The sequence below is a fragment of the Chiloscyllium plagiosum genome, unplaced genomic scaffold (assembly GCF_037043375.1).
Source record: "Chiloscyllium plagiosum isolate Xiang-an unplaced genomic scaffold, Cpla_swu_hap1 HiC_scaffold_50, whole genome shotgun sequence".
Classification (NCBI taxonomy): Eukaryota; Metazoa; Chordata; class Chondrichthyes; order Orectolobiformes; family Hemiscylliidae; genus Chiloscyllium; species Chiloscyllium plagiosum.
In genome coordinates, this window is record NW_028270188.1 from 45,504,157 (window position 1) to 45,529,115 (window position 24,959).

General features: G+C 44.0%; 1 protein-coding gene across 3 annotated transcripts in view; it reads right to left on the reverse strand.

Annotated features, from left to right (window-relative positions):
- Positions 1 to 694: 694 nt before the first annotated feature.
- chtopa (chromatin target of PRMT1a) overlaps positions 695 to 24,959 on the reverse strand; it is a 51,572-nt gene continuing 27,307 nt past the window's right edge. For 2 of the 3 annotated variants that reach the window (XM_043684056.2, XM_087985045.1), the window contains exons 4-6: positions 17,242 to 17,407; positions 15,632 to 15,754; positions 695 to 1,369 (exon numbers count right to left, since the gene is read on the reverse strand). In XM_043684056.2, the coding sequence (XP_043539991.1) occupies positions 1,164 to 1,369; positions 15,632 to 15,754; positions 17,242 to 17,407 (495 nt within the window). In that variant the 3' untranslated portion in view covers positions 695 to 1,163. The remainder of the gene's footprint in view (positions 1,370 to 15,631; positions 15,755 to 17,241; positions 17,408 to 24,959) is intronic. The other variant, XM_043684057.2, reaches the window with a different exon arrangement.

Here is a 24,959-nt window from a genome sequence, read left to right on the forward strand (position 1 = left end):
AAATTCCCTCAGGATCTTGTACTTCAAATATGCTTTGGCGAAGTCAGCTCAGATAACCAGTCCATTCAAGGTATGAGTATTAAACCTTCTCTGAATTGCTTTCAACACATTCACATTCTTCCTTAACCTCCAGATGTGGTCTCATCAATGCCCTGTATAGATGAAGTATAATTGTTACTTTTATGTTTAGTAACTGCCCACAATTGACAATCACACAATCAGCTTTCCTAATTACTTGCTGTACCTGCAACCTAATGTTTTACACTTGGACACCCCAATCACCCCATTGGGTGCTCTCATCATTTAGATTACTGCTTTTTTATTCTTCCCGACAAAATGGACAATTTCATATTATAACATTTCCTTCACAGCTCTTTCCTATTTTGTACCATCAACAGTCTCTTCATCCAAGTCATAGCGATAAATTATAAAGGTTGAGTCTGCAGCACTGATCCCTGAGGCTTCACACTTGTTATATCCGATCAACCAGAAAAAGACCCATTCCTGGCTAGATGACAGGAAACAGTAGACAGACAATCTTCTACCCATACTGATAATACCCCACAACAAGTTTTTGTTTTCAGCAAGGATCTTTGATGTGACTTCTAATCAAGACCCCAAAATCTTAAGCGATTGAGTGTTGGCCAATGTTTAAACTACCCTGCTGCCGAAGGCAGTGGTGAAACCAGAGAAAAACGAAGAAACACATTTAATGTTATGAGCAGGAAAAAAACTACAGCCGATTCTTAGAGTTCTAAAATTTTATGATAAACAGATTCTGCCACAGTGACAGATTGTTAATGTAGTCTCCACTCTAAAAACAAGGGACAGGAAGGTTTTAACACAGTAAAAACAACCTTTGAAACTACAATATCCTCAGTCTCTAAGGAAAGAGAATAAACTTTATACAGTGTCATGATCATTACACAATCGAAAAGAACAGAGGGATTTCCAAACAGAACCATGAACTTCTCAAAATGTAAAAAGGTCAAAGGAAAGGAATCAAAAAGCAAAACCTTTGATATCCGACCATCTGTCAGTTCAAATACAGCTTATATCATTTTCCGAAAGGTCCTCTTTCTGTTTCTTGGATCGTTTTGCTAGATTCTCAAATTCAAGTCCTGATACTATCTGTAATACTAGCATCTCTCAATTGAACGTTGCTAATCATTCGCTTCGCCATCAGCTTGTGCCATGTACGCATCAAGCTCAGCATCAAGGTGGCCTTTTGTCTTCGACATGTATGCATCCAGTTGATTGTCTAGCTGCTCACGGGTCAGTGGGGGACGAGTTGCTCCTCTTCCTCGACCCCGACCCCTCCCACGACCTGGGAAGCCACCTCGACCACGGCCCACTATTCCTCCACGACCTGAAACAAAGGTTGGCAAGAGAAAAAACTGAGGACACAAGAAGTCTGCCAAGGGGGAAGAAATATGGAAATGGGAGTAAATGTAAAAAAATTAGAGATTGTTCACTGTGGCAGGAAGAACAGAAAAGCAAAGCATTATTTAAATTGAGAAAACTATCAAGATGTTGCATTAGAAGGAGACATGGGTGTTTTTGTAAATGAATCACAAAAGGCTAGCAAGTAGACAGCAAAAAGCAAATCAAATGCTGGTTTTTATCGACTGGAGGACAGGGTATCGAAGTCTCCTTACTCAACTAAGGATATTGCATTGGGAGTTCAGAGAAGGCTCATTAGGCTAACACCTTGGGGGTTATGCATTATGAGAAAGGTTGAACAGGTTGTGCCGATATTCACTGGGGGGGTGTAGGTTAGCTCACTGAGCTCTTGGTTTGATATCCAGACGTTTCATTACCTGGCTAGGTAACATCATCAGTGGCGACCTCCAAGTGAAGCGAAGCTGTTGTCTCCTGCTTTCTATTCATATCTTTCTCCTGGATGGGGTTCCTGGGGTTTGTGGTATTGTCATTCCCTGTTCGTTTTCTGAGGGGTTGATAGATGGTAGCTAGATCTGTGTGTTTATGGCATTGTGGTTGGAGTGCCAGGCCTCTAGGAATTCTCTGGCATGTCTTTGCTTAGCCTGTCCCAGGATAGATGTGTTGTCCCAGTCAAAATGGTGGTTTTTTTCATCCGCGTGTAGGGCTACAAGGTAGAGAGGGTCGTGTCTTTTTGTGGCTAACTGGTGTTAGTGTATCCTGGTGGCTAACTTTCTTCCTGTTTGTCCTATGTAGTGTTTGTGGCAGTCCTGCATGGAATTTTGACTAGGACAACACTTCTATCCTGGGACAGGCTAAGCAAAGACATGCCAGAGAATTCCTAGAGGCCTGGCACTCCAACCTCAACGCCATAAACAAACACATAGATCTAGATACCATCTACCAACCCTCAGAAATCAAACAGGAAATGATATCAAAACAACCCAGGAACCCCATCCAGGAGAAAGATATGAATAGAAAGCAGGAGACAACAGCTTCGCTTCGCTTCACTTGGAGGTCGCCACTGATGATGTTACCTAGCCAGGTAACGAAACATCTGAATATCAAACCTACAGCTCAATTGTAGTTATGTTTTACTGCAACTATGTAAATGCCTTGTTAGATCATTATCAGATTGTGTACAGTCCTGCAACAAAGGACACATTGACCCTGGAAAGAATGCAGGACTTATTGAGGAGGTGAAATGATATACACTGGGCTTGTGTTGCTGAATGCTAAAGGTCAACGGGTAAATCAATCAAGGTTTTAACGGTTCTGAACAGAAATGACAAGCACTTTAAACTGATGATTCCGATAAGGGAAATCCAGAACAAGAGCACGTAAACGGAAAATCACAGCCTATCAGGAACCATTTCACACAAAGGGCAGCCAGAGGATGGAGAACACAAACACACACAATCAGCAGCAAAGGCTATTGCTTGTCATTCACTGAACGTTAACCAAACCAGATAGGTCATCCTTAATTGCTCTAGATGTGGTGGCTGAGTGTTGTTAGGAATCCCAAGATTTTGACCAAACAAGTGAAGGAATGGCAATTATAATTTCAAGTAAGAATACTGTGCAGTTTGCAAGTGAAGTGCTTCCACCTATCTTTTGCCCTGACCCTTTTATGTGGTAGATGTTGTGTGTTTGGAGGTATGGGTGGAAGAACCTTTTTGAGTTATTGCACTGTATCTTGCATTCGGTACACAAATGCTGCCACTGTCTGATGGCTATGGGAGGTGTGCGCTTTGGTATTGCACCGCTAATCAAGTCCTGGACAGTGTTGAACTTCTTTAGTGTTGTTGGATCTGCACTCATTGAAGCAAGCAGGGAACATTCCACCACACTCCTCACTTGTGCCTTGAAGATGGTGAAAAGATTTTGGAAAGTCAACAGTTGAGTTATTTGCAGTAGGATTCTTAGCCTCTGGACTGCAGCTGTAGACAGTATTACTCTGGCTGGTTCAGTTTCTTGTCAATGATAACTCTTGGATATTGATACCAAGGGATTCAGCAATGGCAATTAAACATCAAGGGCAATGGCTAGATTGTCCCATATTGGAAGTGGCCAATGTCTGTCATTTGTTTGATACTCATCAACCCAAGCCTCATTGTTGTGGTTCTGTTCGCCGAGCTGGAAGTTCTTGTTGCAAACGTTTCGTCCCCTGGCCAGGCGACATCATCAGTGCTTGGGAGCCTCCTGCGAAGCGCTTCTTTGATGTTTCCTCCGGTGTTTATAGTGGTCTGTCCCTGCCACTTCCGGTTGTCAGTTTCAGCTGTCCGCTGTAGTGGTTGGTATATTGGGTCCAGGTCGATGTGTTTGTTGATGGACTACAGCGGACAGCTGAAACTGACAACCGGAAGCGGCAGGGACAGACCACTATAAACACCGGAGGAAACATCAAAGAAGCGCTTCGCAGGAGGCTCCCAAGCACTGATGTCGCCTAGCCAGGGGACGAAATGTTTGCAACAAAAACTTCCAGCTCGGCGAACAGAATCACAACATCGAGCACCCGAGCTACAAATCTTCACACAAACTTTGAACCCAAGCCTCATTTTGTCCTGGCCTTGCTCTATATACACAAGGAATATTTCTGTCTGAGGTACCGTGAATGGAGCTGTCCATTGAGCAACCAAACAAACATCCCCACTTCTGACCTTATGATGGAGGGAAATCATTGATGAAGCAGTTTGAGTGTATGACATTACCATGACAAATGACTGCATTGATACCCTAGGGCTGATATGATAAAAGTTCAAAAATCGCAATCATCTTTTCTGCTGGATATGACTTAAACCAGTGGAAAGCTTTCCTCCGGTTCCAAATTTGGAAGGACTCCTTAAGGCCAGATTCTATAAATGCTGCTTTATGCCCACTGTAGCCCTCTCACCTTATTTCTGAAATTCAGCTCTGTTATCCATGCTTGGATCAAAACTGGAATGAGGGCAGGAGCTGAGTAACCCTGGTGGAACACAGCAAGTAGTTTATGCCTTTCCAAGTGTGGCTTGATAGTCCTGTTGATGAGACCTTCCATCACATGTGCCTAAGCAGTGAGGTCCTGTTCAGCCTGCCTAACCCAACAGGGAAGTACCTTTTGCTGTTTCCCATTATACAGTTCATGGTAGGACCCTGGGTAGTGTTGTCAAAGAGAGGGGTATGGGGTCAGGGTCATAGTTCTTTGAAAGTTGTGTTGCAGGTAGGCAGTATGGTTAAGGCAGCATTTAGCACGCTCACCTTCATTGCTCAGACCACTGAGAATAGGAGTTGGGAGGTCATGTTGCTGTTGTACTAGACATTGATGAGAGCACTTTTGGAGTACTGTGTACAGTTCTGGTCACCCTGCTATAGGAAGGTGATTGTTTAATTGAAGAGGGTATGGAAAAGACTTACAAGGATGCTGCTGAGACTGGAGAGTTTGAGTTATAAGGAGAGACTGGATAGAACAAAGAACATTAGAGCACAGGAACAGGTCCTTCTGCCCTCCAAGCCTGCACCAATCCAGATCCTCTATCTAAACTTGCTGTCTATTTTCTAAGGATCCCTTCGCTCCCAACCCATTCATGTATCTGTGTAGATACATCTAGACTGACACTATCATTCCTGCCCCTACCATCTCTGCTGGCAACGCATTCCAGGCACCCACCACCCTCTGCGTGAAGAGCTTTCCATGTATATCTCGGTAGTGGCTCAGTGGTTAGCACTGATGTTTCACAGCACCAAGGACCCGGGTTTGATTTCAGCCTTGGGCCAATGTCTATGTGGAGTTTGCACATCCTCCTGACGTCTGCGTGGGTTTCCTCTGGGTGCTCTGGTTTCCTCCCGCATTCCAAAAGATGTGCAGGTCAGATGAATTCGCTATGCTAAATTGCCCGTAGTGTTAGGTGCATTAGTCAGGGGGAAATATAGCAGAAGAAGGAGGCTTGTGTGTTGATGAGGCAAGATGGTTCAGATGAGGCAGTGGAGAGTTACAGATCAGCTAGGAAGGACCTAAAGAGAGTTGAGAAGAGCAATGAGAGGACACGATCAGTCTTTAGCAAATAGAATAAAGAAGAACTCTAAAGCTTTCTATAGCTATGTGAGGAATAAGAGGATGACTAGGGTAGGAATAGGGCCTGTCAAAGACAGAAGTGGGAAGTTGAAGGTGGACCCTGTGGAGATCAGGAGAGCTGCTAAACGAACATATCTCATCGGTTTTCACTCAGGAAAAGGAGAACATTGTAGAGGAGTAGAATGAGGTACGAGATATTAGACTAGAAAGGATCGAGGTTAGTTACAAACAGGTGTTATCAATTCTAGAAGGAGCGAAAGTAGACAAGTGCCTTGGGCCAGATGGAATTTATTCGAGGATTCTCTTGGAAGCTAGGGGGGAGATAGCAGAGCCTTTGGCTTTAATATTTGAGTCGTCATTGTCTACAAGGTTTACTACCAGAGGACTGGAGGATTGCAAATGTTGTGCCCTTGTACAAGGAGGGTAGTAGACCTAGACCAGTGAGCCTTCCTTCTGTTGTAGGGAAGGTTTTGGAAAGGATTATAAGAGATGAGATTTATAATTCCACCTATCACATTTCCGACGCCCCTCCCCACCTTTTATCTTAGCCTGCTGGATGAACTCGGATTTCACCAGTTTCCTCATTTCCCCTCCCCCCACCTTGTCTCAGTCAAATCCATCGAATTCAGCACCGCCTTCCTAACCTGCAATCTTCTTCCTGACCTCTCCGCCCCCACCCCAGTCTGACCTATCACCCTCACCTTGACCTCTTTCCACCTATCACATTTCCGACGCCCCTCCCCCAAGTCCCTCCTCCCTACCTTTTATCTTAACCTGCTGGACAAACTTTCCTCATTCCTGAAGAAGGGCTTATGCCCGAAACGTCGATTCTCCTGTTCCCTGGATGCTGCGCTTTTCCAGCAACACATTTTCAGCATGAGATTTATAATCATCTAGCAAGCAACAATTTGATTTCAGATAGTCAACAGGGTTTCGTCAAGGGCAGGTCGTGTCTCACAAACCTCTGAGTTTTTTGAGAAGGTGACCAAGCATGTAGATGAGGGTAGGGCAGTTGACATGGTATACATGGACTTCAGGAAAGCCTTTGATAAGGTTCCACATGGTAGGCTTTGGAGAAATTGCAGAGGCATGGAATTGAGGGTGATTTAGCAGTTTGGATTAAACACTGGCTTTCTGAAAGGCGGCAGCAAGTGGTGGTTGATGGAAAATATTCAGCCTGGAGTCTGGTTACTAGTGGTGTGGCACAATGATCTGTTTTGGGACCACTACTGTTTGTCATTTTTATAAATGACTCAGACGCAGGTATAGGTGGATGGATTAGTAAATTTGCAGATGACACTAAAGTCGGTGGATAATGGACAGTTTAGAAGAATGTTACAGATTGCAGGGGGACTTGGGCTGAGGTGTGGCAAATGGAGTTCACTGCAGCTAAATATGAGGTGATGCACTTTGGGAAGAACAACAGGAAGGTAGAGTACTGGGTCAATGGAACGAATCTTGGTAGTGTGGATGTGCAGAGGGATCTTGGAGTCCATGTACAGATTCCCTGAAAGTTGCCATGCAGGTTGATAGTGCTGTTAAGGCGGCAAACAGTGTATTAGGTTTCATTTGTAGAGGGATTGAGTTCCGGAGCCACAGTATCATGCCGCAACTACACAAAACTTTAGTGCCGCCACACTATTGTGGCGTAGTTCTGGTCAACATATTTCGGGAAGGATGTGGAAGCACTGGAAAAGGTGCAGAGGAGATTTACGAGGATGTTGCCTGGTCTGGAGGGAAGGTCTTTGAGGAAAGGCTGAGAGACTTGGGTCTGTTCTCATTGCAAAGAAGGAGGCTAAGAGAGGATTTGATAGAGACATACATGATCATCAGAGGGTTAGATAGGGTAGACAGTGAAAGTCTTTTTCCTAGGATGATGACGTCAGCTTGTACAAGGGGCATATCTACAAATTGAGGGACATTAGTTTTAAGACAGACATCAGAGGCAGGTTCTTTACTCAGTGGCAAGAGCGTGGAATGCCCTGTCAACGTAGTTAACTCGGCCACATTCGGGAGATTTAAACAATCCTTGGATGAGAACATGGACAAAGATGAGATAGTGTCGGGGTACGAGCTGAGAATAGTTCACAGGTCGGCGCAACATTGAGGGCCGAAGGGCCTGTTCTGCGCTGTAATGTTCTGTGTTCTATGAAATGAGTCTGGGTGGGTTACTGAAGGGTCTGTTTCCACATTGTAGGGAATCCGATCTAATCTTTTCTCCTCTCACTTTGAATTTGTGACCCCTAGTAATTGAGTTCACTACTCTGGGAAAACATTTCTTGCTATCCACCCTGTCTAAACTTCAATCAGGTCCCCTCCTCAACCTCCTCCTTTCCAAAGAAAATAATCTCAATATACTCAACCTCTCCTCATAGCTAACACCCTCCATATCAGGTAACATCCCAGCAAACCTCCTCTGCACCCTCTCCAAAGCATCCAAATCCTTTTGGAAATGTGGCAACCAGAACTGTATACAGTATTCCAAATGTGGCCGAACCAAAGTCTTATACAACTATAACATGACCTGCCAGCTCTCATACTCAATACTCCGTCCGATGAAGGAAAGCATACCATTGGCCTTCTTGATCATTCTACTGACCTGCGTTGCCACCTTCAGGGAACAATGGACCCAAACACCCAGATCTCTCTGTGCATCAATTTTCCTCACAACTTTTCCATTTGCTGTATAGTTCGCTCTTGAATTGGATCTTCGAAAATGCATCACCTCACATTTGCCTGGATTAAACTCCATAGAGACATAGAAATGTACAGAATGGAAACAGACCTTTTGGTCCAACCCGTCCATGCCGACCAGATATCCCAACCCAATCTAGTCCCACCTGCCAGCACCCGGCCCATATCACTCCAAACCCTTTCTATTCATATACCCATCCAAATACCTCTTAAATGTTGCAATTGTACCAGCCTCCACCACATCCTCTGGCAGCTCATTCCATACACGTACCACCCTCTGCATGAAAAAGTTGCCTCTTAGGTCTCTTTTGTATCTTTCCCTTCTCACCCTAAAGCTGCCCTCTAGTTCTGGACTCCCCGACCCCAGGGAAAAGACTTTGTCTACTTATCCTACCCATGCCCCTCAATTTTGTACACCTCTATAAGGTCACCCCTCAGCCTCCGACGCTTCAGGGAAAACAGCCCCAGCCTCTCCCTGTAGCTCAGATCCTCCAACCCTGGCAACATCCTTGTAAATCTTTTCTGAGCACTTTCAAGTTGCACAACATCTTTCCAATAGGAAGGAGACCAGAATGGCACGCAATATTCCAACAGTGGCCTAACCAATGTCCTGTACAGCCCCAACATAACCTCCCAACTCCTGTACTCAATACTCTGACCAATAAAGGAAAGCATACCAAACACCACCTTCACTATCCTATCTAACTTCAACTCCACTTTCAAGGAGCTATGAACCTGCACTCCAAGGTTTCTTTGTTCAGCAACACTCCCTAGGACCTTACCATTAAGTGTATAAGTATTGCTAAGATTTGTTTTCCCAAAATGCAGCACCTCGCATTTATCTGAATTAAACTCCATCTACCACTTCTCAGCCTATTGGCCCATCTAGACCAGATCCTGTTGTAATCTGAGGTAACCCTCTTCGCTAGACCTCCAATTTTGGTGTCATCTGCAAACTTACTAACTGTACCTCTTATGCTCGCATCCAAATCATTTATGTAAATAACAAAAAGTAGAGGGCCCAACACCGATCCTTGTGGCACTCCACTGGTCACACGCCTCCAGTCTGAAAAACAACCCTCCACCACCACCCTATGTAGAACATAGAACATAGAAAAATACAGCGCAGTACAGGCCCTTTGGCCCTCGATGTTGCGCTGATCCAAGCCCACCTAACCTACACTAGCCGACTATCCTCCATATGCCTATCCAATGCCCGTTTAAATGCCCATAAAGAGGGAGAGTCCACCACTGCTACTGGCAGGGCATTCCATGAACTCACGACTCGCTGAGTAAAGAATCTACCCCTAACATCTGTCCTATACCTACCACCCCTTAATTTAAAGCTATGCCCCCTCGTAATAGCTGACTCCATACGTGGAAAAAGGTTCTCATGGTCAACCCTATCTAAACCCCTAATCATCTTGTACACCTCTATCAAGTCACCCCTAAACCTTCTTTTCTCCAATGAAAACAGCCCCAAGTGCCTTAGCCTTTCTTCATACGATCTTCCTACCATACCAGGCAACATCCTGGTAAACCTCCTCTGCACCCGTTCCAGTGCCTCCACATCCTTCCTATAGTATGGCGACCAAAACTGCACACAATACTCCAGATGCGGCCGCACCAGAGTCTTATACAACTGCAACATGACCTCAGGGCTCCAGAACTCAATTCCTCTACCAATAAAAGCCAGTACGCTATATGCCTTCTTCACCGCACTATTTACCTGGGTGGCAACTTTCAGAGATCTGTGTACGTGGACACCAAGATCCCTCTGCTCATCCACACTACCAAGTATCCGACTAATAGCCCAGTACCCCATCTTTTTGTTACTCTTACCTGCACTGAACTCCATTTGCCACCTTTCTGCCCAGCTCTGCAACTTATCTATATCCCGCTGTAACCTGACACATCCTTCCTCACAGTCAACAACTCCACCGACTTTCGTATCATCCGCAAACTTGCTCACACAACCTTCTAGCCCCACCTCCAGGTCATTTATAAAAATGACAAACAGCAATGGTCCCAAAACAGATCCTTGCGGAACACCGCTAGTAACTGCACTCCACGATGAACCTTTACCATCAACTACTACCCTCTGTCTTCTTCCAGCCAGCCAATTCCTAATCCAAACCTCCAACTAACCCTCAATGCCATACCTCTGTATTTTTTTGCAGTAGCCTACCATGGGGAATCTTATCAAACGCCTTACTAAAATCCATATACACATCTACCGCTTTACCCTCGTCTACCTCCTTAGTCACCTTCTCAAAGAATTCAATAAGGTTTGTGAGGCACGACCTGCCCTTCACAAAACCATGCTGACTATCCTTGATCACATTATTCCTATCCAGATATTCATAAATCCTATCCCTTACAATTCTCTCTAAGACTTTGCCCACAACAGAAGTGAGACTCGCCAGCCTATAGTTACTAGGGTTATCCCTCCTCCCCTTCTTGAACAAGGGAACCACATTTGCTATCCTCCAGTCTATTGGCACTATTCCTGTAGACAACAAGGACATAAAAATCAAGGCCAATGGCTCTGCAATCTCCTCCCTTGCTTCCCAGAGAATCCTAGGATAAATGCCATCAGGCCCAGGGGATTTATCTATTTTCACCCTTTCCAGAATTTCCAACACCTCTTCCCTACATACCTCAAAGCTGTCCATTCTAATTAATTGTGACTCAATATTCACATCGGCAACAATGTCCTGTTTCTGAGTGAATACTGACGAAAAGTATTCATTCAGTGTCTCCCCAACCTCTTCAGCCTCCACACGCAACTTCCCACTACTATCCTTGACTGGACCTATTCCTACCCTAGTCATTCTTTTATTCCTGACATACCTATAGAAAGCCTTAAGGTTTTCCCTAATCCTACCAAGGACCTTTCATGTCCCCTCCTTGCTGCTCTTAGCTCTCTCTTCAGATCCTTCCTGGCTACCTTATAACTCTCAATCGCCCAATTGAACCTTCACGCCTCATCTTTACATAGGCCGCCCTCTTCCATTTAAGGGATTCCAATTCCTTATTAAACCACGGCTCCGTCACACGACCCTTTCCACCCTGCCTGACAGGTACATACTTATCAAGGACTCTAATGGTTGCTCCTTGAACAAGCTCCACATATCAATTGTGCCCATGCCTTGAAGCCTACTTTTCCAAGCCATGCATCCTAGGTCGTGCCTCACTGCATCATAATTTCCCTGCCCCCAGCTATAACTCTTGCCCTGCAGTGCACACTTATCCCTCTCCATCACTAGAATAAAAGTCACCAAATTGTGGTCACTGTCCCCAAAGTGCTCACCTACCTCCAATTCTAACACCTGGCCTGGTTCGTTACCCAGAACCAAATCCAGTATGGCCTCACCTCTTGTTGGCCTGTCTACATATTGTGTCAGGAAACCCTCCTGCACACATTGGACAAACACCGACCCATCTAACGAACTCGAGCTATAGCTTTCCCAGTCAATATCTGGAAAGTTAAAGTCCCCCATAACAACCACTCTTCTCCTGAATCATCCTCACAATCCTTTCTTCTACGGCTCTAGGACTATTAGGAGGCCTGTAGAAAACTCCTAACAGGGTGACCTCACCTTTCCTATTCCTAATCTCAGCCCAAACTACCTCAGATGGCGAGTCTTCATCCATCGTCCTTTCCACCGCTGTAATACTATCTTTGACAAGCAATGCCACACCTCCCCCTCTTTTACCCTCACCTCTGAACCTACTAAAACATTTTAACCCTGGAACCTGCAACAGCCAATCCTGTCCCTGTTCTACCCATGTCTCCGTAATAGCCACAACATCGAAATCCCAGGTACCAACCCACGCTGCAAGTTCACCTACCTATTTCGTATACTTATTGCATTGAAGTATACACACTTCAAGCCACTTTCCTGTTTACAGGCACCCTCCTTTGAGCTTGATGCCATGTTCCTAACCTCCCTACACTCCAGGTGCTGCACCCTAAAGCTACAGTCTAGGTTCCCATGCCCCTGCAGAGTTAGTTTAAACCCCCCCCCAAGAGCACTAGCAAACCTCCCCCCAAGGATACTGGTGCCCCTCAGGTTCAGGTGTAGACCATCCTGTTTATAGAGGTCCCACCTTCCCCAGAAAGAACACCAGTTATCCAGATACCGGAATCCCTCCCTCCTGCACCATCCCTGTAGCCACGCATTTAACTGTTCTCTCTCCCTATTCCTCGACTCTCTATCACGTGGCACCGGTAACAAACCAGAGACAACAACTCTTTGTTCTAACTCTGAGCTTCCAACCTAGCTCCCTAACATCCTCAGCCCTCCTCCTACCTATGTCGTTGGTGCCAATGTGGACCACGACTTCGGGCTGCTCCCCCTCCCCCTTAAGGACTCGGAAAACACGATCAGCGACGTCACGCATCCTTGCACCTGGGAGGCAACATGCCAAACGTGAGTCTCTCTCGCCCCCATAGAACCGCCTATCTGTGCCCCGAACTATCGAGTCCCCAATAATTATTGCTCTGCTCTTCTCCACCCTTCCCTTCTGAGCAACGGGGACAGTCTCCGTGCCAGAGGCCTGAACCCCATTGCTTACCCCTGGTAAGTCCCGTCCCCCCCTACAAGTATCCAAAACGGTATACTTGTTCTTGAGGGGAAGGGCTGCAGGGGGTCCCTGCACTGGCTGCTTCCTCCCAGTCCGCCTCACTGTCACCCATCTGTCTGCAATCTTTGGAGTTACTACTTCCCTAAAACTCCGATCTATGACCCCCTCTGCCTCCCAAATGATCCTAAGTTCATCCAACGCCAGCTCCAGTTCCCTAACACGATCTTGGAGGAGCTGGAGATGGGTGCACTTCCTGCAAGTGTAATCAGCAGGGATGACCATGGCATCCCTCATGTCTTCTACCTTTGAGTCAGTTCTGTATCCAAATGGCTAGTTCTCCCTGTATTCCATGAGATCTAACCTTGCTAAGCAGTCTTCCATGGTGAACCTTGTCGAAGGCCTTCCATCTAGATCACATCTACTGCTCTGCCCTCATCAATCTTCTTTATTACTTCTTCAAAAAACTCAATCAAGTCTGTGAGACATGATTTCCCACGCACAAAGCCATGTTGACTATCCCGAATCAGTCCTTGCCTTTCCAAATACATCTACATCCTGTCCCTCAGGATTTCCTCCGACAACCTGCCCACCACCGAGGTCAGGCTCACTGGTCTATAGTTCCCAGGTTTGTCCTTACCGCCCTTCTTAAACAGTGGCACCACGTTTGCCAACCTTCAGTCTTCTGGCACCTCATCTGTGATTATCGACGATACAAATATCTCAGCAAGAGGCCCAGCAATCACTTCTCTAGCTCCCCACAGAGTTGTCGGGTACACCTGGTCAGGTCCTGGGGATTTATCCACTTTTAACTGTTTTGAGACATCCAGCACTCCCTCCTCTGTAACCTGGACATTTTGCAAGATGTCACCATCTATTTCCCCACAGTTTGCATCTTCCATATACTTTTTCACAGTAGAAACTGATGCAAAATATTCATTTAGTATTCCCCCCATTTTCTGTGGCTCCACACAAAGTCCGCCTTGCTAATCTTTGAGGTGCCCTATTGTCTCCCTAGTTACCCTTTTGTCCTTAATATATTTGTAAAAACCCTTTGGATTCTCCTTAATTCTATTTGCCAAAGCTCTCTCATGTCCCCATTTTGCCCTCCCGATTTCCCTCTTAAGTATACTCCTACTTTCTTTATACTCTAAGGATTCACTCGATCTATCCTGTCTATACCTGATATATGCTTCCTTCTTTTTCTTAACCAAACCCTCAATTGCCATTTCTTTGCCCATCTCTCCAATCTATCAATATTCTGCTGTATTCTGACAGTCCTCTTCACTATCTGCTACTCCACCAATCTTAGTGTCATCCACAAACTTGCTAATAAGGCAACCTACACCTTCCTCCAAATCATTTATGTATATCACAAACAACAGTGGTCCTAGCACGGATCCCTGTGGACCACCACTGGTCACAGGTCTCCATTTTGAGAAGCTCCCTTTCACTATTACCCTCTGTCTCCTGTTTCCCAACCACTTTTCTATCTATCTAGCTGGAACACCCTGGCCCCCATGCTATTTCACCTTTTTCATCAACTCACCGCGGGGAACCTTATCAAACGCCTTACTAAAGTCCACGTGTGTGACATGTACACCCCTTCCCTCGTCAATCAACTTTGTCACCTCTTCAAAGAATTCTATTAGGTTTGTAAGTCATGACCTTCCCTGCACAAAACCATACTGCCTAGCTGGGACTTTTTTCACTGCAGCATAGGAGATTGAGGAGTGACTTTATACAGGTTTATAAAATCATGACGGGTATTTATAAAAGCAGAGATGTACTACTAAGACTTTATAAAGCTCTGGTTAGGCCCCATTTGGAGTACTGTGTCCAGTTTTGGTCCCCACACCTCAGGAAGGACATACTGGCACTAGAACGTGTCCAGCGGAGATTCACACGGATGATCCCTGGAATGACAGGTCTAACATATGAGAAACGGCTGAGGATACTGGGATTGTATTCGTTGGAGTTTAGAAGATTAAGGGGAGACTTAATAGAGACGTACAAAATAATACATGGCTTGGAAAAGGTGGATGCTAGGAAATTGTTTCCGTTAGACGAGGAGACTAGGACCCGTGGACACAGCCTTAGAATTAGAGGGGGTCATTTCAGAACAGAAATGCGGAGACATTTCTTCAGCCAGAGAGTGGTGGGCCTGTGGAATTCATTGCCACGGAGTGCAGTGGAAGCCGGGACGCTAAATGTCTTCAAGGCCGAGATTGATAATTCCTCTAGACATAAAGAATCTAAGGGCTACGGGGAGAACGCTGGTAAGTGGAGCTGAAATGCGCATCAGCCATGATTGAATGGCAGAGTGGACTCGATGGGCCGAATGGCCTTACTTCCACTCCTATGTCTTATGGTCTAATAAGGTGAATAGCAACAGCGTTTTCTCTAGGATAGAGGAGTTCAAAATTAGAGGGCTTTTTTTTTAAGGCAAGAGGAGCAAGATTTAAAAAAAGACTTTGCACAAAGGTGATTCAAACGGGCAATGAACTGCCAAGGAAGTGGCAGCTTCAGATACAGTTATAACATTTAAAAGTCATCTGGATAGGAAAGGTTTAGAGGGAACTCGGCCAAATGCAGGAAGATGGGACCAGTTTACTTTGGCAAACTTGGTTGCCATGAAAGAGTTGGACCAAAGGGCCCATTTCCATGCTGAGACTTTATTAGTGTGCTGAATTGAACGTTTTGAGATTTTCCTCCAATTCTCAAGCCAGTACTTATCCATGATTACCCACTATTTTATAACTGTCCCTGATGAGTTGTGTTCAGTCATTATTGAAATCAAAGGCAAACATTTAATAAGGTTGACAGTGACATATCCATTTCATCAGGACTCGCACTAACCTCTGCCACTGATACCTCCTCGTCCAGGTGGACCTCCTCGGCCCAGGCCTCCTCGACCTCTCATTCCACCACGTTTTAATCCTAATCGTGGAACTCCACCACGTCCTCGGTTTGGACCCTGACCTAAGGCCATAACAAAATACAGAAAGAATAAGGCAATTATAATTATGAAGCCGCTAACTTCTTGGTAAAGACAGATGTAAAACATTAATTTAATATTGCAGCCATGCCCCCATCTCCATATACAAATCCCCTTAAATTTAAAACTGGCCCTCTCCTCTTTACCTCTCTGTTTCTATGTCTACATAGATACTTTGGGACCCCAGGCTATGTTGGTCGACAGTCTTGTCTCACAATTCCTCTTTGGATCTATATGATGTTTTATCACCTCCTGATTCTTGTGTATTCCTCTTGGTTTTCAATTATATTTTCTGCCTGACACCTGTCATAATCATACTTTTTCTTCTTCATTTCAACTTCTGTCATTCCAGGAGATCTAGATTTGTTCGTTCAACCTTTCCCTTTTGTGCACTAAAACTATCCTAGCTGATACTGTAGTAGTTGAAATCCCTTATTTTATGCCTCTCTGTAATTTACAAATCTAATCCTTCATCTCTCCATAATAGTTTGGCAGCCTAAAGTAGACATTTGACGGTCTGCTTGCCTATGAGATCAACATGACCTCATTTGATGATCCTTCCAAGATATCAACCACCTTCACTGATTCGGAGCAATATTGAGACTCTTTGCCAAACCCCAACCCTTGCAAAATCTACCCTGTCTGCATGCTGTAACCAGCAATATTCAGTTGTCAAACCGGTCACCTGCAAGTTGCAGTCATACTCCAACATAGCTGTATTATACTCCTGCATACTTCTTGAAACACAATATGCTTGAACCTTCAGCCCATCTTGCTTATTTCTGACTCTTTAAATTAATATATTTCACTTGGCCTCATTAAACTTCTTTTTTCCTTATCAAGTGTATGTTTTCTCAGCCTTCTAGACTCGCTCAGTTGTAGTTTAACTTCTAATTCTACATCAGCTTCTCTTTCCTCTGAATTAATTGACAGGATTCCATTTCCCTCCCAATCTAGTTTAAATCCACCTCAATAATATCAGCAAACCATCCTGCAAAGATACTAATCCCACTCCAGTGCAGATATAACCTGTCCAACTTTCACAGTTCCCAACATGCTCAGAAACAGAGCTAATGCCTAAAGAATCTAAAGCCCTCCCTCTTGCTTCATCGCTCAATCCTTCTAGTCTTGTAGTCACTACTGTGTGGAAACAAGGAGATCATAACCTTTGAAGTCTTGTTTTGCAATTTCCTACCTTAGTCCCTGAAGTCTGCTTGCAGAAAGGTAGACCAGTACTATAAGTTACCTCGCATGTTCTCAACATGTCCCAAACATTTCAGTTCATCAGGTAGTTTTCAATGCAGTAAAATCAGGGCAACAGTCTACCTTGACCCTAATTAACTTGGGTTCAGTCGCACCAACTGATTTCAGAGGCAATGGGTCCGCAACTCCATCATGGATTACATCAGCAACCACTTATATCCAACTCAATGTACTGCAGTGACCTCTTGACGACCAGAATATTACCTACCTCGAAGAGGAAGCCCTCCTCTCGCACCTCCGCGTCCACCACGGCCAAGACGCACGCCTCCTCTTGGTGATCCCCGGCCAATAATTGGTCCTCGGGCCAAAGTTCCCACTGGTCGCCCCAATCGTGCTTGGATGTTGCTCTTACCTAGACGCTGTTTCAGACTCTTCTGGGCCATAAAGTCACAAAATTAACTTTTCAAATACAGATATAATTCAAGATCGACACAATTGTGTTCTGTACTTTGTAGAGTATGCTGATAAACGCAGTTTCACATTCATAAGCAACATGAACACAGAAGCAGGAGTAAGCCATTCAGCCCTTCTGAGTATATGCCACCATTCAATAAGATCAGGGCTTAATGGCTCTGGTCTCAAATCCACCTAACAGCCTACAGTCCATTAGCCTTAACTTCATCTATCAAAGACTAAATGTATTCAAGACTGCATTAGATAAAGACCCAGCCTCCACCACTTTCAGGGGAAGGCAATTCCACACAAATGACCATGAAAAAAAAAATTGCTCTCACCTCAAAGTTAAAGGTAAACTTATGCTTAAACAGCATCTCCAATTTCTTGTTTTTCTATAAAGAGAACTTCCTCTCAGACACAGTGCTGCCAACTTCCCTCGGCATATTGTTTCAAGAACATCTCTCGTTTTTGTGCATTTCAATAGAAATAGACCCACCCTGTTGAAACTTTTGTCCTTAGAAGCCCTTCATCACATGATAAAATAAAGCCTTTTCTTTATAAAGGGAATACAGGGAGAACTAGACATTTGGATACAGAACTGGCTCAAAGGTAGAAGACAGAGGGTGGTGGTGGAGGGTTGCTTTTCAAACTGGAGGCCTGTGACCAGTGGAGTGCCACAAGGATCAGTGCGGGATCCTCTACTTTTTTTTCATTTACATAAATGATTTGGATGCGAGCATAAGAGATACAGTAAGTTTGCAGATGACACCAAATTGGAGGTGGACAGCGAAGAAGGTTACCTCAGATTACAACAGGATCTGGACCAGATGGGCCAATGGGCTGAGAAGTAGCAGATGGAGTTTAATTCAGATAAATGCGAGGTGCTGCATTTTGAGAAAGCAAATCTTAGCAAGACTTATACACTTAATGGTAAGGTCCTAGGGAGTGTTGCTGAACAAAGAAACCTTGGAGTGCAGGTTCATAGCTCCTTGAAAGTGGAGTTGAAGGTAGATAGGATAGTGAAGGTGGTGTTTGGTATGCTTTCCTTTATTGGTCAGAGTATTGAGTACATGAGTGGGGAGGTCATGTTGCGGTTGTACAGGACTTTGGTTAGGTCATTGTTGGAATATTGCATGCAATTCTGGTCTCCTTCCTATTGGAAAGATGTTGTGCAACTTGAAAGGGCTCAGAAAAGATTTACAAGGATCTTGCCAGGGTTGGAGGATTTGAGCTATAGGGAGAGGCTGAACAGGATGGGGCTGTTTTCCCTGGAGCGTCGGCAGCTGAGGGGTGACCTTATAGAGGTATACAAAATTATGAGGGGCATAGGTAGGATAAATAGACAAAGTCTTTTCCCCGGGATCGGGGAGTCCAGAACAAGAGGGCATAGGTTTAGGGTGAGAGGGGAAAGATATAAAAGAGACCTAAGGGGCAACTTTTTCACGCAGAGGGTGGTATGTGTATGGAATGAGCTGCCAGAGGATGTGGTGGAGGCTGGTACAATTGCAACATTTAAGAGGTATTTGGATGGGTATATGAATAGGAATGGTTGGGAGGGATATGGGCCGGGTGCTGGCAGGTGGGACTAGATTGGGTTGGGATATCTGGTCGGCGTGGACATGTTGTACCGAAGGGTCTGTTTCCATGCTGTACATCTCTATGACTCTACCTAATCTATGAAGACCCACACGATTTTGAATACTTTTATCAGATTTCCTGAGCTTTTTTTCTACATGGAAAAACAGTGTTCCTCCTCTCAACTGTCTTCATAATTGAAACTCCTCATCTCTGGAACCAAAGAACAAAGAATTGTACAGCACAGGAAAAGGCCCTTTGGCCCACCTCACCTGCATTGACATGATGCCTTTCTAAACAAAAAGCCTGTCTCTATGTGGTCCATATCCCTCTAACCCCTGCCTGTTCATGTATCTGTAGAGATCCCTCTCAAAACTCCGCTAACGTATCGACTTCTATTACCTCCAAATGCAGCACATTTGAGGCACTTACTCACTTGTAGAAAGAATTTACTTTTCACCTCTCCTTTAAAACCACCCCCCAACCCTTTTTCAACCCTGGGAAAAAAACTGACTAACCATGCCTCTCAATTTTGTAAACTTCTAACAAGTCGTTTTTCAGCCTCCAACATTTAAGTCAAAACTAGCCAAGTTTGTCCAATCTTTCTTCATAGCTAATACACTCCAAACCTTGTCTGTACTTTCGCCAAAGCCTCCACATTGTTCTGGTAGTGTGGCGACCAGAACTGCATGCAGTATTCCAAACATCGTCTAAGATCTTTATAGGTGCAATGTGACTTGCTAATTTTTATACTCTCATACCCAAACCAATGAAAGCAAGGATGCCATACACTTACTTGACAATGTTATGCACTTCCATTTTTGCTTCCAGGCAACTGTGGACCTGTATGCCCAGATCCCTCTATGATAATGGTTCTAACGGTTCTGCCATTTCTTCTATACTTCCCTCCTGCATTAGAACTTCCAAAATGCATTGCCTTGCATTTGCCCAGATTAAATTTCACTTGACATTTTTCTACCCACGTCTCCAACCTATCTATATCTGCTGTATCCTCTGGCAATCCTCTATCTGCAACTCACCCAAATCTTTGTTCATCACAAACTTACCAATCATAACACATACAGTCTTCTCAGAATCATTGATATATATTACAAACAGCAGGGGTCCCAGCACTGGTCACAGATCTCCAGTCAGAAAAGCATCTTTCCACCATTACTCTGTCTTCTATGACCAAGCCGGTTCAGTAGCCATCTTAAAGCTCACTGGATGTCATGTTAATTCACCTTCTATATCAGCATGCTATGAAAAGACTTTGTCAAAAGGTCTTGCTAAAGTCCACATAGGCAACCCGATCCAGCTGCTTGTCTTCAATCATTTTTGTCACTTCCTCCAAAAACTAAATGAAGTTTGTGAGACAGGATGTTCCCAATATAAAGCTATGCTGCCCACCTCGAAGTACATACTTTCCCAATGCAAGTAAATCCTGTCCTCAAGAATTTTCTCTAATAATTTCCTTACCCACTGACCCAGCTCAATGACTTGTAATTTCCTGGATTATCCTTGTTACCTTTCTTCAACAAAGGAACAATATTGCCCATTCTCTGTCCTCTGTGGTTAAACACGTTACGAAGATTACAATTCCTCCCTCAGTATTCAGAGATAGATCCCATCATGTCCTAGGGACTTGTCTGCCTTAATGCTTTTCAGAATAACCAACCACTTTTTTTTTTTAAAAAACATCAACATAGCCTCAACTCACCATCCATCAAATTCTCCTCCTTAAATTATATCGTGCTCTATATTGTGCTGCATCCTTGGATAATTTTCCTCACTTTTCATCATTTGACTAATTTTCATGTCACCTGCAAACTTCCAAACCAGACCATCTACATTTTCACCCAAATCACTTACAAATATTACAAACAGATTTGATTCTTGGAGAACAAGACTGGTTTGAAACTCATGACTGCAACGACAAGGTCAGCAGATATAAGGGAGCACCACCACCTGCAAGTTCAACCACCATCCCGACATGAAAATATAGTGCCATTCCTTCAGTGATACTGGGTCAAAATCTCATAACACAAAGCCTACTTACAGCAATTCAAGAAATCTTTTCGCCATTAATTTATAAAAGATGATGTAGGAATAAAGGAGGTAGAATAAAGGAGAACCCTAAAACTTTCTATAGATATGTGAGGAATAAAAGGATGACTAGGGTAGGGAATATGGCCTCTCAAAGACAGAAGTGGGAAGTTATGTGTGGACCCTGTGGAGATCAGAAAGATGCTAAACAAAGATTTCTCATCTGTTTTTACTGAAGGAAAGGAGAATATTGTAGAAGAGAAGACTGAGATAAAGTCTATTAAAGGGCTGGAGGTTAGTAAGGAGGTGTTATCAATTCTAGAAGATGTGCAAGTAGATAAGTCCCTTGGGCCAGATGGGATTTTTCCGAGAATTCTCTGGGAAGCTAGGAAGGAGATGGCCGAGCCTTAGGCTTTGATCTTGGAGTCATCATTGATCAAAGATGGCTTTGATCAATCTTTGGTTGATTGATCAGGTTTAGTACCAGAAAATTGAAAATGTTGTGCCCTTGTTCAAGGGCAGTAGAGATAACCCAAGTAATTATAGACTAGTGAGCCTTATGTCTGTTGTAGAAAAAGTTTCGGAAAGGATTAGAAGAGATAGGATTTATCATCTAGCAAGCAACAATTTGATTGGAAATAGTCAACATGGATTTGTCAAGTGTCTCACAAACATGGATAAAAGCAAATTATTGCAGCTGCTGGAATCTGAAACCAAAAAAAAAGAGAAAACGTTGGAAAATTTCAGCAAGTCTAGCAGCATCTGTAAGGAGAGAAAAGAGCTGACGTTTCAAGTCTAACTGACCCTTTGTCAAAGCTTAAGGAGAAATAGGGAGGTAAGTATACTAGACTGAGAGAAGGTGAGTCATGGCTCCAGAAGCAAAGGTAGCAATAAAGAGGTGACAATGAGTGCATAGAGGGATTATAGGGAGATTAGGAGCTGCAATGTTTCAGTGAAGCTCAACGCAAACTGGAGGAACAGCATCTCATCTTCCGACTAGGCACGTTACAGTTTGCCAGTCTCAACATTGAATTCAACAACTTCAGATGATTATCCCATCTCGACCCCTCTGTTTTCATTCTGCTCCGTAATTTTATTTAATTTTTTTTAACATATATTTCTTTCACTGTTCTGTACCTCTTATTTCTTGATGGTCTCTTTCTCTCGCTCCCCACTCTCTCATCACCTTTTTCCTCTCTTCCCCCTTTGCTACCCTTCTCCCGTTTTCCATTTTGTCTCTGCTTCACCCATCACCCCCATCCCCCACATATTTTGTCACATAGCACTGGCTTCAGCCTTGGTCATTCACAGCCCCTAATCTCCCTATAATCTCTCTATGCACTATCATTGTCACCTCTTTATTGCTACCTTTGCTTCTGGAGCCATGACTCACCTTCTCTCAGCCTCGTATAAATACCTCCCTATTTCTCCTTTTTTTAAGCTTTGACAAAGGGTCAAAGTTTAGACTCTAAACTTCAGCTCTTTTCTCTCCTTACAGATGCTACAAGACTTGCTGAGAATTTCCAACATTTTCGCTTTTTTGGTCTCACAAACATGAGTTTTTTGAGAAGGTGACCAAGCATGTGGATAAGGGTAGGGCAGTTGACGTGGTGTACATGGACTTCAGCAAAACCTTTGATAAGGTTCCGCATGATAGGCTATTGGAGAAAATGCAGAAGCTTGGGATTGAAGGTGATTTAGCAGTTTGGATTAGAAACTGGCTTTCTGTAAGGAGGCAATGAGCTGAGGTTGATGGAAAATATTCAGCCTGGAGTCCAGTTACTAGTGGTGTGCCACAAGGATCTGTTTTGGGATCATTGCTATTTGTCATTTTTATAAACGACTTGAACACAGGCATATGTGGATGGGTTAGTAAGTTTGCAGATGGAACCACAGTCGGTGGAGTGGTTGACAGTGTGGAAGAATGTTGCAGGGGGACTTGGATAAACTGCAGAACTGGGCTGAAAGGTGGCAAATGGATTTAATGCAGATAAATGTGAGGTGATTCATTTGGGAAGAATAACAGGAAGCAGAATACTGGGTCAATGGAAAGATTCTTGGTTGTGTGGATGTGCAGAGGGATCTTGGTGTCAATGTACATAGATCCCTGAAAGTTGCCACTCAGGTTGATAGTGCTGTTAAGGCAGCATACAGTGTATTACGTTTTATTGGTAGAGGGATTGAGTTCCGGAGCCATGATGTCATGCTGCAACTGTACAAAATGCTAATGCGGCCACACTTGGAATATTATGCGTAGTTCTGTTCGCCCCATTACAGGAAGGATGCGGGAGCATTGGAAAAAGGTGCAGAGGAGATTTACCAGGATGTTGCCTGGTCTGAAGCAAAGGTCCGATGAGGAAAGGCTGAGGGACTTGGGTGTGTTCTCACTGGAGAGAAGGCGGCTAAGACGCAACTTAATAGACATGCAAGATGATCAGAGGATTAGATAGGGAAGACAGTAAAAGTCTTATTCCTAGGATGATGACGTCAGCTTGTACAAGGGGGCACAGCTGCAAATTGAGGGGTGATAGATTTAAGACAGATGTTAGAAGCAGGTTCTTCACTCAGAGGTAAGGGTGTAGGATAGCCTGCCTGCCAATGTAGTTAACTCAGCCACATTAGGGACAATTAAACAGTCCTTGGATAAGCATATGGATGATGGGATAGTCTAGGGTGATGGGCTTAGATTAGTTGAGGGCTGGACAGCCTGTTCTGCACTGTATCGTTCGATGTCCTAAGACTTGTATAACACTAGAAGGTGAAATAGGTCATTCAGCCCTTTAAGTCTGCTCCACCATTCCATGAAATCATGGCTGATCTGATGATCCTCAACTCTATTTTTCTGCTTTTTCCCCATAAACCCTCTATTTCCTTACTGATTAAAAGTCAGTCTATCTTAATGTGAATATCCTGAATGGTCCAGCCTCAACATCTCTCTGGCGATGTTAACATTCACAACACAAGAAATTCCCCCTCATTTGTCTCTTAAATGTGAGACCCCTTATTGTGAAATCATGCCATGCAGTCTTAGACTCTCCCACACAGGAAACAAATTTTCCACAATTACCGTCAATAAATTCACTCATTCTTCTAAACTCCAATAAGAATAGGGCCTCTCTACTCAACCTCTTCGTATAACATTCCCTCCAGACCTCATATCAGCCTTGTGAACCTTCTCTGAATGACTCAATTGCTTAGATAAGGAATTATGAACAAGTTCTGAAGGATCACTGGACCCAAAACGCTATCTGATTTCTCTCCAGATGTCACCAGATCTGCTGAGATGTTCCACCAATTTGAATTACAGCATCCTCAGTCCTTTCGGGTTTTTGTTGAGTCGTTTTACCAATGCCCTGTATATTTTAGCAAAGCCTCCTTATTTTTAATATGCTTTGAAGAAGGTTCACAGGACTGAAACATTAACTGATGTCTCTCCACAGATGCTGCCAGACCTGTTGATTTTTCCAGCAAACTGATTTCCAGCGTCTGCAATTTTGTTTTTATTTTCTCCCCCATTTTCATATTGCATTCCCATTGAAGTAAAGGCCAACATTGTATTGCCTTCCCCATTACTTGCTGAATTGAGCTACGTAACATGCTAAAGGGGATTGACAAAATAGACTTAGAGATAATGTTTCCCTTTGTGGTGAATTCTAGAATCAGGTCATAGTTTTAGGATAAAGGATGGCAAATTGAAAACAAAGATGAGGAGAATACAGTGGATGCCAGGACACTGAGTACATGTAAAGAGAGGATGGATTTTTCAATTAGTATAGGGCTGAAGTGTTATGAAGAAAGTAGAGTTGAGGCAGAGAGGAAAGTAACCATGGTAGTCACAGAGTCATAGATATATACAGCATGGAAACAGATCCTTCGGTCCAATATTAAATTGCAGAGGGGATTTGATGG